At 32.0% G+C, this 17971-nt stretch overlaps 1 protein-coding gene across 1 annotated transcript; it reads left to right on the top strand.

Moving 5' to 3' along the window:
• The first annotated feature begins 10757 nt into the window (after window positions 1-10757).
• On the top strand, window positions 10758-11533 carry LOC126674264 (uncharacterized). Its single transcript, XM_050368687.2, has 2 exons — window positions 10758-10843; window positions 10964-11533. Exons 1-2 carry the CDS (start codon window positions 10835-10837, stop codon window positions 11345-11347), a joined length of 393 nt encoding a protein of 130 aa, XP_050224644.1. The 5' UTR covers window positions 10758-10834; the 3' UTR covers window positions 11348-11533.
• The last annotated feature ends 6438 nt before the right edge of the window (window positions 11534-17971 follow it).

Here is a 17971-nt window from a genome sequence, read left to right as displayed (position 1 = left end):
AATCTCCTCAGGGCCTTGGACGCCAAAAAAGTTGAAGCTGCAATGGGTTCAGAATTTACAAAAGTTGCATTAATGACCTTAACTGGTCAGCTAATGAAGGCTCACCAAATTGTCCGAGACTACAAGACCGGAAGCCACCTCCGCCTTTTACTTCAATCACATTCAATCCTATTGCAGATGAAAGAATTAGCTAAAGAGATAGCCACTACCATTGCCTCGTTTCAGTTGGTCAATCTTGATATTGCACTGAGCTTAAAAACCATGACTAACCAGATAATCAGCAATCTGACATCAATGGAATTCCGCTCAACAGTTGCTATGGAATCAATTGCTTTAGAGATAGAGAATTCAATGTCCCAGAACGCTAGGAATCAGGAAAATGCAGTGAAGCTCCTCGACAAGATTGCAGAAATTGTTGGTGTTGGTGCAAATGCATCCTTGATTCAAAAGGAACTGATACTTCTGAAGCAGGAAAAGGAAGAAATGGAAGATAAGAAGAAGCAGGCAGAGGCACTTCAACTGTCTCAATTGATGCAATTGTTACACAGTACAGAAACTGTAAGCAGAGCACAAGAAAAGGATATCGATACTCGCCAAAAGCAATACCCGATTAATTCATTCAGATGCCCCTTGTGCAAAGAGATGATGACTGACCCAGTTGCAATATTTTGTGGCCATAGCTTTGAGAGGAAGGCCATTCAGGACCACTTCGACAGAGGAGAGAAAAACTGTCCCACTTGTAGAGAGGAGCTCTCTTCTTTAGAGCTTACTCCAAATATTATTCTTCGAAGCTCCGTAGAAGAACGGAAACGAAGGGACATGGATTTAAAATTCCAAGCTGCACTCTCTGCTATCAATTTCAATGATAGTCCTACACAAAATACGGCCTTGGAGGACTTGCAGATTTTCATGGAAATCCCAGAGTGTGCAGTCACAGCCGTAGAGAAGGGCATCATTCCAAAATTAGTAGAATTCTTAAATGAAAATAGGCTGAACACCATGGCAACCTTGAAATGTCTTTACTTCCTTGCCAAACACACTGATAACCACAAGGTAGCAGAGATTAGATGTTGACTATCTTTTCGATTTCAGCTTTCCCCTATGTAACTCTAAGAGGTCATGTTCTGTGGAACTTTGCAGGAAGCAATGGTAGAAGCAGGGGTGGTTCGCCGTATTGTGAAACAGATCTATAGAAGTGATAAAATAGCTGATGCTGTTGCAGTTTTGCTAGAATTGTCCCAGCGTGAGACGCTTACAGAAAAAATTGGGAATACCAGAGACTGCATTCCTCTTTTGGTTTCATTGCTTGAAAATAATAGCCCTGGCATTTCAGAAAAAGCAAAGGACGTGTTAGAGAATCTTTCCTCCAACACATCCTTTGTCGTGAAGATGGCTGAAGCTGGATATTTCAAACCATTTGTAGCTCGTTTCAATCAAGGTACATAAGCAAAAAAATGGCACCCATTACTTTTCCACCACTTTAGCTTGAAATCACTGACATAGTCTCTTCCACAGGACCCCAAGAAAGTAGAGCATGGATGGCTAATGATTTTCTGAAGATGCAACTCAGTGAACAAAGTTTAAATGGCTTGAAGGATAGGAAATTCATAGAGAGTCTAACACATATGCTCTCTTCAAACAACTCCGCATTAAAATTGGTTTCCCTCGGATGCTTCAAGAAGCTAATAGCATACCCCAAAATGTCACAACACCTTCTATCCGACACTGCAATGATATTGCCTCTACTTGGTGTCATCTCACTTACTAGCACTGATGTACATTTGAAGCAAGAAGCTGGTGAGATCCTTGCTCGACTAGTTGAAGCTTGCCAGCATCCTCAATTCGAAATGCATCAGGGCCTTCGAGAGCTGCAATCAGAACACAACATTAGCCTCTTTATGGAACTAGTAGTCAACCCTGACCCTCAAGTAAAGATTCAATTCTTGCACCTTCTTGTTGAACTCAGCCATAAATCTAGCATAGCTCAAGAAGTAATCCGATCCAATAGCCATACAATCGCTCACCTATTTTCTTTGCTTGATGGTGCTCAACCTCAGGTGAAAAGATGGGTACTTAAACTAACACACTGTATTTCAGATGGTCATCCTGATGGGGTACGGCTCCCTCCATCCCATGGGAAAGAAACTGCAATTAATTCCTTAATAGCAATTTTGACCCATTCAGTGGATGCTGAAGAAAGAAGTCTTGCTGCAGCAATCATCAGCCAGCTCCCTAAAGATGACACCAACATCGATGACATACTGCAAAAATCAGAAGCATTAAAAGCCATTCGTGAGGTGATTTGTGGTGCAGTAGAGGAAAATAATGGGAAGAGAGGGCCTGCTGATGTAGATGCATCTCTACTGGAGAATGCTTTAGCAGCACTTTTACGATTCACAGAACCAACAAAACCTGAACTTCAGAGACAGGTGGGCCAGCTTGAATTGTATCCATCCCTAGTGCGAGTTCTCTCAAGAGGCAGTTCGCTGGCCAAGATACGAACAGCCATTGCACTTGCGCATTTATCTCAATCAACAAGCAAGTCAGCATTGGACGCGACCAATATGGCAAAGCAGGCCAAGAGATCTGCACCTATGCTGCAAGTGATGAACCTATTCCCAAACATGTCTCGATGCTGCTCAGGATCAGCAGATGATGAGGATTTATGTGGTGTTCATGGAGCTGCTTGTTCACCTAGACACGCATTATGCCTGGTAAAAGCAGATGCATTGCAACCGCTTGTAAAAATAATGAGCGAAACAGAGAGCGAAGTGGCAGAGGCTGCACTAACAACACTGGAAACCTTGGTGGCAGACCCTGCCACTGTATCGTATGCAACTGCGGCCATTGTGGATAGCCAGGGGGTGGCGGCCATATTACAAGTGGTGGAGAAGGGATCCGTCGCAGGAAAAAGCAAAGCGCTGGACCTATTGCACAAAATAGTAAAGCATACGAAGATAAGCGACGCTTTATTTCAAAGGACAGAGAGGATCCTTATCCAACTTCTCGGAAACGATGCCCTCAAAAAGAAATCAGCATTGGTGCTAAGGCAGATGAAAGTTATCCCAGCGCAATCTTCCTACTTCTGAATTACTATGGTGGCTACCACACTGATAAAACGGAAGCTTTGATGTAATATAGAAGTTTCTTAGTTGTCAAATACACAATTAGGTATATACAAACACTAATTCATTCATTAAGATCAAATTAATTTGTTGCTACTCAACTCAGCTAATCATATAAAATTAAAATTAAATTAAAATGTGAAACAAAACAAGGAAGAACGTACCATGGTCCATGGATGAAGATGAAGCAGAAGAACTGTATTGGTTTGAACAAATTTATTCTGGGCCGTTATTCATAACCTCATGTATGATTTGATTGAGAGAAAATTAGTCCAGATACGGGCTTAGGGCTTTTTAATTAGAAAAGTACGGCCCCAAAAGTCAATTTTGTGTTTTACGGTTAGCTTTTTTTTTTTTGATTTTAATCAAATTGTTTAGCAACTATAGACTTTTCAAATTAGAAAAATCTCCTTAACTGAAATGATAACCTCCCTCTTCAAAGTCAGATGGCATGTTTTAATTTGAAAAAGATTCTTCTAAAATTCAGCCGGAAATAACTCCACATTCCGACTTTCCAAATCTTTCCCATTTGTTCGATTTTTGGTTGACATAAAATCTGCAATATCGAAAATTACGTCTTCTTCAACAAAGATATCTGATATGAAATCATCCCCAAAAAAGACACCCGTAATTGCAAAATCGAAGAGGGTATCTACAAAAGGAAAGGTTGATTTTATTGATGCTCCAACTTCGAGTAAGAATCGTAGAGTTTTTAGTAATCAAAGAATATCAAGAAGAAAATCAAGAAGAAAGTAATAGTGATTTCGAGACATTCAATTCTTGCTCCTCTTCCTCATATTGTTGTTAAGGTATAATATTTTTAAATTCTTTATTTTCTTACCTTTAATAGATTTTTGTTAATTGTTTCATGTGATTCAATAATGTATATACAGTTGTATAACTAAATATTGTCTATTTTGTTATTTTATTTGGCTGTGTTTAAATTATGTATTTGTTATGTTTGTTTTCAATTTTTTTTAATACATGTTTGATGTTTGTAATCCGTTTTATGAAAATCTATGCAGTTGCCTGATGGTTAACTATATGTGAACTGAGTGTAAAATGTATTAATGTGTTAGATCTTTTCTATGAAATGTGTATTGTGTTTTTATGTTGCTAATTTTATGATAAGTAAGATTGGTTATGTGTTTGTTATGTTAACCATATTTTTATTTATGTGTTTTATTGTTTTGGTACATGTGTAAGGATTAATATATGTGAAACATTGGGTGTTAGGGCGTTTGGTGTTTAAAGACAGATGCATTTACATATGCAATTCGATGAACACTCCTACTTCAAAGGCTGAATCAGAGAAAGCTGGATCAAAATATGCCCTGGTGCTTCCCAAGATTTTTGCTATTTTAAATTTGTACGATGCTCGGACGGACACTGATTTTTCATCACCTGCATATCGTCATAAAGCGATGCATGCTCCATTTTCCGTTGTCCATGTTCCCGGTCTACCAACCCAGCAAAATAGGCGCTTTTTACTATGCAGAATTATTATTCAGTGTTTTGTGTATAATTATTAACCATGATTTGTTTATTTTTAGTGATTGCGGAGCGTTTGTTTTGGCGTTCGCTGAGCATTTAATCCAGAATCTTCCAATTCTAGCAGCATTCCCAATTGAGAGCCATCTTGAGCGGCTTTCATTTTTGCCGTTTCAATATGGAAAAAACAAGTATGCTCATAACATTGTCAGTAAGGAGAAGGTCAGTAAGAAACCAAACTTGAAGGGAAGAACAAAGAAGAAGGCAATATATAAGAATTAGATAGGTTTGACAGATTGTGATCTTTAGGTTTTTGCTTTTTTTTTTTAAATTAAAATATTTGTAAGTGTGTGACCAATTTTAGAATTCTTTTATATATCTTTTTTTAATTGAAAACACATGTTTATGTCAAATATACAATTTATTTTGGTTAACAATTGATCTATTATTAATGTTAAATTTTCAGGTTAGTTAAAATAAATATATGACTATAACTACTTAAACACTGTAATATTAGTTAACTAATAATGTTCCATTAGTTAATTCACGTAAACTACATTTCAAATTTAAACACTGAACTATCTGTACACTAATGGTTAACTGATAGTGTACTGTTATTTAAAAAATAGCAATTCTTTCAAATAAAAAAGTAAATATATAACATAAACAAGGGATTGCGAATTTAAATGCAAATAATATATCGCATTTTGATTAATAATTAGTTAACTTTTGTAATCACTCCTATATTGCTTTTTGATTAATAGTTTAGTCAACTTTTTAATGTGATATTATCCCTTTTTTTAAAAATTACGTGATATGTTTTTATAAATTGTTCTTTACTATAAGTTTTCTAATATGTCACTGTTAGTTAACTAAAACTTTCATGTATATAGAATATTTATACAAAAACTATTACGTAACTATTAAAACCCTACTAGTTAACTAATACTCCCTCTGTCCCACAAAGATAGGTCACCTTTCTATTTTGAGCGTCTCAAATTATAGGCCACCTTCTATTTTTGGTTAATAATTTTGAACCTAAAAATATTATTTACGCCTATTAAATGTACATTGTTATCTTTAACGTAATTAATTGCTCCATATTCCAATATGGAATAAATGCACCAATGCAAATTACACCAATACAAAAATTAGTCATCAATACATTATTTATTTATTTAAAAAAAATATTAAAGGCTAAAAATGGAAAAGTACACAAATAAACTAATTTTAACTAATCTAACTACTTTTTTTTTAATTCTCGTATTTGTCCAAACGGCCTATTTTTGTGGGACGAAGGGAGTAGTTAACTATGCACGTACAGTTAAAGGATTAATAATACAATTAATAAAATAAACATAAAAATAACATGTTAAGGGCATAAATATTTTTATTTAAAATAATAACAATTTTTAAATATAAATAAATCACTTAAAACCATCTACAATAACATTATTCTTCTTAAATTAGAAAGTTTTCAACATTAACTACAATAATATTATTCTAAAATAACATTATTCTTCTTAAAATAAATAAATGGCTGAATACATAGTTTGACCCCTGAACTTGTACCCTTTTACCCATCTAACCCCTAAACTTAACGTCTCACCTATCGAACCCCTGAACTTGTTAAATAACCCGATTTGACCCCCGAACTTGATAAATACGTAAACATTGAACCCCTCCGTACACAATTTCTTCAAAAATGTTTCAAGTGACAGGTGGACACGAAGGGTTCAATATTTACAAATTTATCAAGTTCAGGGGTCAAATCGGATTATTTAACAAGTTCAGAGGTTCGATAGGTGAGACGTTAAGTTTAGAGGTTAGATGGGTAAAAGGGTACAAATTCAAGGGTCAAACTATGTATTAAGCCATAAATAAATCACTGCATGTGCATATATTAGCTCATCTTTTTAGAATCTACAACAACTGTATGTCCTTTCAATGAGATTTACTATTAAAATTTTTATGCCGTCTTTCACACTGTATATATATGTTATTGAAGGAATAACATGTATCAATTCAATCAGATATTTAGTTATCTACAAATTTACTATTAATTAACAAAAATTGATCTAGATAGGCAGTTTGTACTTTTTAAAAATAATAATTAAGTAAAATTAGTCTGCAAGTTAACTGTATGTGTATATATATATATATATATATATATATATATATATATATATATATATATATATATATATATTTAAAATATTAAGTTGATGTTACTATCATTCTTCTAGCTATCGAATAATTTTCCCTAAGTGCTTCTTCTGCTTTACTTGTCAGTTTTGTAATAGTATAAGAAGCCATATTTTTATTTTTGTAGCTCCATTCTTGAACTAATACCCTTAAATACTCTAGAAGTGTTGCAATCGGTAATTCCCTTGCTGATATGATTGCTGCATTAAAAAACTCAGCAATATTTGATGTCATTGTCCAGCACCTGATATAACTCCGATGATTAGTATTAATGAAACAAAATACCTCTTAACTATTAGTAATCTTATAGTTAGCTATAGGTTAACTATAAACGACAATAGAAGTAACTAGGACAAAAATAAGATTGAAATCAATATAATTACATGTTCTCAGTTGAATGTGATCTTGCTCAGTTTTCAAACTGAAATTTGATGTTTATTTCAGTTTTTCCAAATTTAACCTTTAATATACCGAAAATCAAAGATTTTAGAGTTTCAAATTCCACATCGTCTTTTGATTTTGAGTAGTTTAGATTTTCATCCCATAATCTGTCATAGTAAATAAGAACCTTGAATATTGTCATTCCTGCAGTTATTTAAAAAATAAATAATATTATTAATTATTTAAGTTAACCTTTAGTTAACCATTAGTACACTAATAGTTAGCTTACAGAACTAAAAATGTCAGTTAATATCCTCTTTAATATGGCAACATTCAGAAAAAAATATGCATGCAATTGCATGAACAATTAACTCTTCAATTACTATGAAATACGCCTGTAATTCACTATTTATAACACAATTTCTAAGCTGCTGTTTTAGTAATTTTGGTTTGTTTGAATCACTAATGTTTTCGAATTATCGCTGATTCGAATCATTAGTAAACACATAATTAACCAATTATAATACATAATTCATCCTTTTGGTACATGAAAATTTTTATTTTAATTCCAGAAACCACTTACCCGATTGAAATGCTGAGTTTATGAATGTCTTCTATTGCTGCAAATTTTTTTCTGTCAAGCGGTTGAATTTTTTAATGTCTATTTTTGCTGAAAATTTGATATATTATCAATTGTTTGATGATTTTCTATTTTCAAATCAGTTTATATATTTGAAGAATCCTTTAATCTCCGTTTTTTATGGTTTTTTATTAGCATTTAAGGATTGTAAAAGATTTTTATCATCTCTTCATAACAGAATCCTTCCATAATGGTTGCTATAATTAAGCATTTTAAAAGATTTAGCATATTTCTTTTCCATATCATCACCGTATATCTTATATTAACTAAAGCTATTTGTGCAATTTATAATATATTAGTTAATATTGTCAATTTTTTTTTACCACGGTATATTTTTTAATAAGTTTGCCTATGTTGGGTAGTTATTAATTTTTGGGCTTTCTACATAAACACTTGAATAAGTGGTCTATATAACTTTCATACGCCGAAAAGAATGTTTATGCATTTTTTACGCTTTTATGTAAGAAACTTTTGCATAAAAACTCCAATAAGGAATATGACAGTCCCACTGATTGGAGTTTTCCCGCCAAGACTAATAGAACAAGTAGGTCAAGAGCACGAAGTCAGAAGGCACTGACTTTGATTATATTTTACATTTTAAAGATTTAACTCTTGTCCATTTGTAACATCCCAAGTAATATTGTTTTTTTAACTATTATTTATTATATACAAATTATTATTATTAGCCAATCAAGATTATTTGCATCAAGTTAAATATAAATATTAAAATTTATGTATCTAATAAAAAAATATAAAATATATAACATATAATCTATATAATATTAAAGTAAGAAAATATTTTCTTAAATTTATTCTTAATAAAATATATATTTTATATTTTTTGCATAATTTCATTATTATAAATATTGTTAAATAAAATTATTTAATATTTTTTTATTTTCATTTGACTTTAATAGCCAATCACATAAGTTGTATAGTATTTAATTTATTGCATTTATAAGCTGCAGACAACTTTAATTATTATATAAATTGAATTTATACATTTTACTAATATATTCCGTTGTTAGATTAAACATCCAATGTTATATTCTTATTAGTTTTTAGTTAAAAATGAAGTTTAAGAAATAACTAAAATGACACAACACAAATGATGATTCAATAGTTATCTTTTATTTTTTCCTTCACGTTTATATTATATATTTTTTTCAACTAATAAAATTCTTTAAAAATGACGAAATGTTATGATTTAATTGTCCAAATTTCTTATCAACATCTTAATTTCACAAGTGTTAATATCTTTACGTAAAATATTTTGATGCCTATACTAGTTTTAGTTGTATTTTAGTTACGGAATAGTTTTTTTGTTGCTTTATAACTGCTTTTTTTGTTGTTGTTTATTCGTTGCTTTATGGTTGCCCATTGGTTGTTTTGCGGTTGCTCATTAGTTGCTTTTTAGTTGCTCGAATTTCTCATTTATAATTTTCTTTTTTAAATTGTAAAACTTCGATACAATGTCATATTCTTTACTCATGAGAACTTATCCATGTCAAAATCTATAGACAACATCATATCATGAACCATTATATCAAGTCTCAAATTGTTTAGTGTACTACAAACCTTAATTACAAGAGAGAAAAAATATATTCATCAACAAAAACTCAACGACCCAATATTTTTAAGTAAAAGAACAAATAAAATTAAAGTGATCCATTTTATTAAACGAAAGACGATTTAAATCAAAACCACTACATAAATATTGTCTAATGGAAATTTCATATATTTAAAATCATACATTAAAACTGTAAATCAATTAATATCGATATAGATAAATTCTAAAGGTATTTTGATAATTTTATACTATTTTTTTTATTTTTATAGGACCAAAAAATAGTTATTTTTTCTATTTTTACGGGACGGAGCGAGTACTAAAATTTTATCCAAGAATAAATTAAAAATGTAAAATAACAAGTGTTTCATTATAATATATAAGTGTCTAAAGATAGAAAAATGCTTAAATAATGGAGAATTAATATCTATAAATAAAAACAAGTGTCTATAGAAAAAAGACAAACATCTAGATTATTTTAGCATTATAAAGTTTTTACAAATAATATGAATTATGCTAATTTTTTTAATTATCATAGTTATAATATAATATTAAAATAAAGTAAAAAGGAAGTTACATATGATTTTTTTAATGAGCATTAATTATAAAATTTATAATTTATTTTAGGTGACATGATTTCTTAATATTTATAGAATTAAAATTATTTGTTAATTTTGCAGAATACATTTGATCTGAACATCCAAAAAAAATTTGGTCCATTAAAAGGATAAGTTTATAGTGATGATCGCATGGCCACTAAAAAAAAGGGAGAAAACATTAAAAGGCCTAAATATGAAAATAAAAATAACAAAACAAACAAGCACGCTTGCTAACCGAATTTTAATGAGAGTAAGTTTGCAAAAGTTACAAAAAAAGGGATATAAGATGTCATTTTCTTTTAATTTTTCTCATTGATTGAATAGGATATATTATGGGCTTTGGTCCATTAATTATTTTTTTCTCAAGTGAAGGAGGTGTTCAAAAGGAAAAATACTTGTGTGAACCTATTTCGTCACGTAGGATTATAAACTATCCATTAAATACATGACACATGGCGTTATTAAATATTGTATCCAATCAATAAAGTGCATTTAATTGTAATTAAAATATTATTAATTAATGTATATTGGATACAACATTTAATAACGCCACATATCATTTATTTAATGGATAGTTCATAATCTTATGTGCCGAACTAGGTTCACACAAGTATTTCTCGTTCAGAAAGCTGTTAAAAAAAAATACTGCTGCATGCGCGCCAAGTGTCAATCTGCTGCTGCAATTTCATTTGAACGGTTAGGCGTTTGGCATGCTTCTTTTCCGGTTGGAAAAGTCAAATGTATACATTATATAAATGCTTTTCCCTTCCACTACTATCTATATTTTAATTTCCTCATCATTTGCAGCCTCCTCGATCCATCAACAATGGCAACCGTAAGTAACTTTTCGCTTAATTTTCTTTGTTTTAAATTTTTGACAATAGAAATTAAATTAGTATTTGAAATGCACGATGCATCGATGAAAGAGTAATAGAAAAAGGAAAATAAATTGCAGAGGCAATATTTAAGGAGAGCATTCATGGCGAACCAGCAGCGAAACTCATCATTTGGAACTGTGACGGCTACAAAGGGCGAAGGAGTGGTGTCGGGCCGTCCGATTCACAACAAGTACGCAATGACAGGAGAGTTTGCGCCAGTGTATGTGGTGATGGGATTTGTGAGCGTGGCAGTTGCCATAGGGCTGCACACAGCGAAGCAGCAGCTGGTGCATGCCCCGGGCGTTAGCATAAGCAAGAAAAGGAGAGAATCTCTGCCGGAGCTGGATATTCCTGACGTCGTCACATCCGATGGTGACAAATTCATCAACAAATCATTCCTCAGGAAGGTTGGTCGCATCCAGAAGGATCATCATCAACACATTTCCTCCTCTTCCACCTGATCTTCACATCATCTTTTTCAACAATCTTTTCATGCTAAATATCTTTCATTAACTCTTCTATATGCTTACTAATATGTCATGTCAATTTGTAAATACTAATCCCTTGTTTTATTATCTATTCATTGATTAATTATGTCTGTAATTATACGACTGCGATCAATAAAGATTATTTTATGTTTGATGATTGATTTTGCATTAAGCTGAATATGCAAATTCATGTAGACATAATATATAACACACACACACACACACATATATATATATATATATATATATATATATATATATATATATATATATATATATATATATATATATATATATATATATATATATATATATATATATATATATATTTTGAAACTTTGATACCGATTTTTGAATTTTTGTCACCAATTGTCGTGACCGGTTTGTGACCGGATTGGTATGTGTTAGCAAAAATGTCAACTCGTAATAATCCGTAAGAAGTCAATCTCAAGAAGATAGTGGTTGAGTGAGAATGAATTTTCATTTGATTCCTAATTCGTCTAGTGATAGAAAAGCAATTGGTTTTCAGTTAACAATTATGGACTTAACTAAAGTAAAAACAATCAACTAAACATTCAACTAAACAACTAAGAGATTTAAACAACAATAAAAGAGAGTTCAAGGCTTGCTAACTTAGGTCCGAAGTATTCTAGGAGTCGGGATTGTTGAATGGCGGTCAAGAAAGCTCTAAATCCGCTCTCTCGAGTCTAAAACTAAAAAAATTGCAATGAACTAACTAACTGATATCTAAATCGCCTTAGCGTAATTAGATATCAATTAAACTAGCACATTACAATTAATAAATGCAAATTTTAAGAACCACCTAATTCCTAAACCGCCCTCGTGTGATTAGGTTCTAGGTTCATGGTTAGTCAAATTCGTCTAATAAAATAACCCTCGCCTAATTAATTAGACCAAAATTTTAGGTTAATAGATCACACTAACTTAAACATTAAGAGCACATAACCACAACAAACACAAGCCAAGCACAAACTCAATCCTATTCAACTAGCAACTTACATTAACAACCCCCAAATAAGAGGTTTAGCCAACCATCATCAACATCATATAACTAAGTAAGCAAAAATAGAAGGTGAACATTGAATAGAGATATAGTACCCTTGGATAATAATTAATGGCTAAGAGCATAAATAAGAAAATGGAGCTTCAATAATGAAATTACTACTTGTATTAAATGAACAATGAAGAACACCAAAAATCTGGAAATTAATTGATGAGAACAAAAATAATGTTGATTTAATGCTAAAGGTAGAGAGAACAAGAAGAATAACTACAACTACTTTATTGATGTCTAAAAAGTGGCTACCTCCCCATGACCTAAAAGGATAATGTACTATATATAGTCAAGCCCAAAAAGGAAAAAAAAACATCATATTACAAGTTGTTTGGTCAAAAGTAAAAGTGGGCCAAGATAGCATAAGAATCCAAGATAGGGATGACAATTGGGAGGAGATTCCCCATTCCCCGTGGGGACCCGCCCTTAATAGTGCGGGGAATCCCCACCAATTACCCCCATGGGTACGGGGATGGAGGAAAATCATTCTCCAACCACGGAGATGGGGAGGGGACGGGGAGTATAGTCCCCACCCCATGGGGATCCCCATCCCCGTCCCCATGGGGATCCGATTTATATTTATGTATAATTATATTATATTATAAGTTTTAGTATGTTATTTATAATTTTAAATAATTTAACATAGTTTTTTTATTAGTTTCTATTTAGTTATAAATATATAATATTATAAAAGGTAATAGTATTTTCTATAATATTTTTTTTTTCAAATATCTTATGAAAATAATAAAATTATTTATAAATTATATTTAATTGTACGGGGAACGGGGATCCCCAAGGGGATGGAGAATCCATGGAGATGGGGACGGGGATGATTTTATCCCCATTAATTAAATGGGGATGGGGATTCCCCATAGACGCGGGGATGGGGATGGCTTCCCCATTGCCATCCCTAATCCAAGAGGATTTGAAATGCTGAGAACAGGGGGCTTCTCGATCGAGAAGCTGAGTTTACTCGATCGAGAAGCAAGCTGAGAATTGGCTTCTCGATCGAGACAGTGCAGAAGGAGGCCTCAATTGATCTCCACTTTGCTCAAGCTTCAATCCATCTATTGACTTCCAAATATCTTTGACACTTTGCTCTTTCGGACTCAAAACCCTTCACATACTCCGCTTATCTTGAAACACTAACACACGTAATAAGAGACATAATCATTCAAAACATGCGATAAAAAGCATACAAAGCGATGTAAAAGTGACTCGTATCATAGGAGTATTGTACTCCTATCAGTATGCGTAGCGGAATCGAAACCATCCGGTAGGTATTTAATTATGGATTTGATCAATAAACAATAATATAGCAAAGTGGTTCTGCATTAAAGCGTGCATCCACGGACGAAAGAATCGAGCCATCCATTAATCACTAAAAGGAGTACAAAATTGGTGAAGAATCACCAAATAGAGAACATCTCTAGTAAATATGCCCTTAGAAGAAAAATCAACAAAGTGTTTAACTCTCTATAAAAAGTAACCCGAAAGGGTTAGAATTAACATTTATTCCTCACACTACACACACCCCTTTTTCCCTTATTCACATCAATGTCCACATTGTGTGTTCAGTTTTTGGTGTACTCTAAAAGGTGAATAAGGTAGGCTATATATAATGAGTAAATAATCTATTTGTAGCATTAGGAGTACTAATCCAAATTGGATTATATCTTTCTAATTTTCAAATGACAATAAAGTTATCCTTTTCCCAAATATTTCACTAATTAGAATCCTAATACAAATTAGGATTCTAATTAGTGAACCAATTCACTACCATGTAATGTCATCAATCAAATTAACAATAACCAGCATTAATAAGATGGACTGATCGAAATAACAATGCAACTAGTCTGGAGACTAGAACGTGTAGCTAAGTTAACAAATCTGAGATACCCTGATTAAGGATTGTCTTGAGGTAACTCGGATGCTTCTTCTAAACGGATCCGACTTACTATATATCGCGGGACAACACGTGTTCAACCAACTAGGAGAACATCCGAGAAAAAAATAAAAAAGGACACATGACATGAAAAATACATAATTTATTATTAATATTGTAGAAGAATAGTAAATACTCCAAAGACCGTATCTTTGAAAGAGATTTGGCTATGTAAAGAAACTTTAAAAAAAAAAAACTAAAGACTAAACCAAAAAGAGACGGGGGCATATATAAAGTTAGTGACCATATCTCCACAATGACGAGATCTGGGCATACAAGAATTATAATAAAGAAGTTGAAGACCAAACCTGCAAAAAGTAATGAGAGATTCAGATACATATGAAGTTGAAGATCATATCTCCGAGACAGTGAGAGATTCAGACATAGAAAAAAATTATATGTCGTTGAAGACCAAACTTCAAAAGTAAAAGGAGATCAAAAACATATGAAATTGAATATCGTATCTCCACAATGATGGAAGATCTAGGCATACAAGAATTATAATGATGAAGTTGATGACCGAACCTTCGAAGTAATGAGAGATTCAGACACATGAAGTTATAAGATCGTAAATGGGAGATTTGGACATATAAGAAGATTATATGTCGTTGAAGAACGAACTTCCTAAGTAAAAAGAGTTCTGACACATATGAAGTCGAAGACCGTATCTCCATAATGATGAAAGATTCGGACATTCAATTATAATAAAAAAGTTGAAGAATGAACCTCCGAAGTAATAAGAAATTCGGATATTTATAAAGTTGAAAATCGTATCTCCGAGACAATGAGAGATCCAAATATAAAATAAGATTATATATCGTTAAAGACCAAACTTTCAAAATTAAAAGAGATTCTGACAAATATGAAGTTGAAGATCGTATCTCCACAATGACGAGAGATCGATCCAGGCATACAAGAATTATAATAAAAAAGCGGAAGATCAAACCTCCGAAGTAATAAAAGATTCAGATATAGACCGAACCTCCGAAGTAATATAATATTCGGACACATATGAAGTTGAAGACCTGTCACAACCCAAATTTCATGGATCGCGACCGGCGCTAGGGTATGGGTATGGTTGTACCAAAACCCGTAGCAAGCCTTGCGGAAAACTAATAATCATATAAACCAGCATAAAATCCAATGCTCAGTGCAACCGAGACTCCAACTTAAACTAACAGTTTAAATATAAGTACTTCCATTACATAACAATAACCAGAGTTAAACAATAATAATGCCAAAGCATAAAATAAAGCCAGTCAGACAAATCAAATCCGACAAACAGACTAGGATAATATAGACTTCTAATTTACTACTGCGGTCTAAGAATAAAATCAGTTTGACAATTTATTAAAATGAATATAAACCTCCGAGGAATAAAGAATCGGAGATCAGCAGACTCACTCAAATAATAAACCTGGAAAAATGGGGAAACAACGGGGTCAGATATACTGAGATGAGTTCGCAGTACTATTTACATTTATTAAGTTTAAAACCCTTAAATTAAATCCTTTTATTCTAATATATATAAGATTATGGAATAACAGTATTGAAATGATCCCAGCGTAAGTATGACCTAGCATAATGAAAAATGCAAAGTGGACGGGAACAAATCCTCGTCTAATTACCAGCGTAAGCAAGACCTTAGTCTGCCGATTTCAGAGTACTTACCGGTGCACACAGTTTCGATACAAGCCTATCGAGCAGCTCGTTTCAATCCAGATCCATAATCGCTTAAAACATTTCAAAAACATTTATAATACTAAAATAAGATGCGGTACTTAATAAAGCGGTAAATAGCACTACAAACTCACTTCTTGCTAATCCACGTGAAAACCTGGCAAGCGACAAAACCTGAATCGACTCCGAAGCACGCACAGTCGACGAGTCTAAGAACAGAGTAAAACCAATATTAAAATCAACCCCTAACTCTAGAGAGTACTAGACACCACATAGGAATAGCACAATACCGAGTCAAGCATAAACGTAGCCAGAATAGAATGAACAAATAATCACGTAATGACCCGAGTCAAAAACGAACCACATAGAGTTACACAATACTCAAATAAATAAATAAGCCAAGTCTATTGGGTTCCCGCTTTAAAATCCGATCCGGAAAAATATTACTTAAATAATATTTAAATAATAACTTAAATTAATTCCTCAAATAGTGGGTTAGCCGAATTACCAATAACTACCAAGCTACCTCACATGTCGGGTGACCCAAGTCTAACCCGACCCAAAATATTTTATCAAAATATAAACCAGAGTTTATAATTCCCAAAAATAACTTTGATAAAATAAATATAATTATATCCAATTATAAACCATAGTTTATAATAATAGAATAAACTTTGATAAAATAATAAACCAATATTTAAAACGGAACCCAATAGCTTTAACTTCAACTAACCCAAAGTTACAAACCAAAAACTTATCAAATAAATTTTAAAAACGCTCAAGGGATAAATTGTAACTTAACCAAAATGGTATATCAAAAAGATATTTAAAACCAAATATAATTACCCAAGTAATTATATTAATTTAGATTATAAAATAGTCATCGTTTTCAATTTGTCAATTAATAACTCGAAACGAAAACCAAATATTATAAATTTAATCACATTGGCACGCTAAGCAAAAAAAATCTCAAATCTCAAATTAAATAATAATTATTAATAATTATTAATTTAATTTTAAATAACTCAAATATTATTTTTTAGGTCTTAAAAATAATATAACTAATTTAACAAACTTCCAAATTAAATGAAATCCCCAATTCCCATTTAATATAGTCAATTAAATTAATAGTTACCCGAGTAATTATAATTTATTGATTAAAAACATAATTAATGTTTTTCGATTAAAATTATAAAAACAATTTAATTAAAAACAATATTCTTAAAGGAACCCACCAATAAAATAAGAAAAAACACAAACTTCATTAATGAACAATAGAATTGAACAAAAGTTGTCGCCAAACCCATCTTCACAAATGAACATTACAGTAAAACAAAACAATGAAAATTAACTTCCATTAGAACAATACTGAGATGCCAAACTCTTTAATAATCAAAACTAAATAAGATATATCAACCCGCCACATCACCATCTTCCTCATCAAACATAATTCATACTAACAGATACCAAAAAACTCAACCCAAATATATATTGTAAGTATAAGTTGAAGACTGAATCTCACAAGTAATGAGAGATCCAGACATACAAGAAATATTATAGATAAAGATCGAATTTCTAAGATGAAAAGTCGGCCATAAAGCACAAGTGAAATGTTATAGGAAGCTGTAGATGTAACTCTAAAAGAGAGATCCGGCCACACAAAGAAATTATGAAGAGTTGAAAATTAAATAAAAAAGAGACAAGAAACATATTAAGAGTTAGAGATTGGAACTCTGAAATGAAGACCCGGCCACATAAAAAACTTCCACCTATACGAAGTCGAAGACCGTATCTTTAAAATGATTTGAGCATGCAAGATTAATATTAAAGAACTCAAAAACCGAATCTCCAAAACGATAAGGGATTTAGCATCATAAAAATACAAAAACAAAAAACT

Source organism: Mercurialis annua, linkage group LG3 (genome assembly GCF_937616625.2).
Source record: "Mercurialis annua linkage group LG3, ddMerAnnu1.2, whole genome shotgun sequence".
NCBI classification, from domain to species: domain Eukaryota; kingdom Viridiplantae; phylum Streptophyta; class Magnoliopsida; order Malpighiales; family Euphorbiaceae; genus Mercurialis; species Mercurialis annua.
The sequence above is the reverse complement of the archived record's forward strand: the minus strand, read 5'-3'. Positions and strand labels throughout refer to the sequence as shown.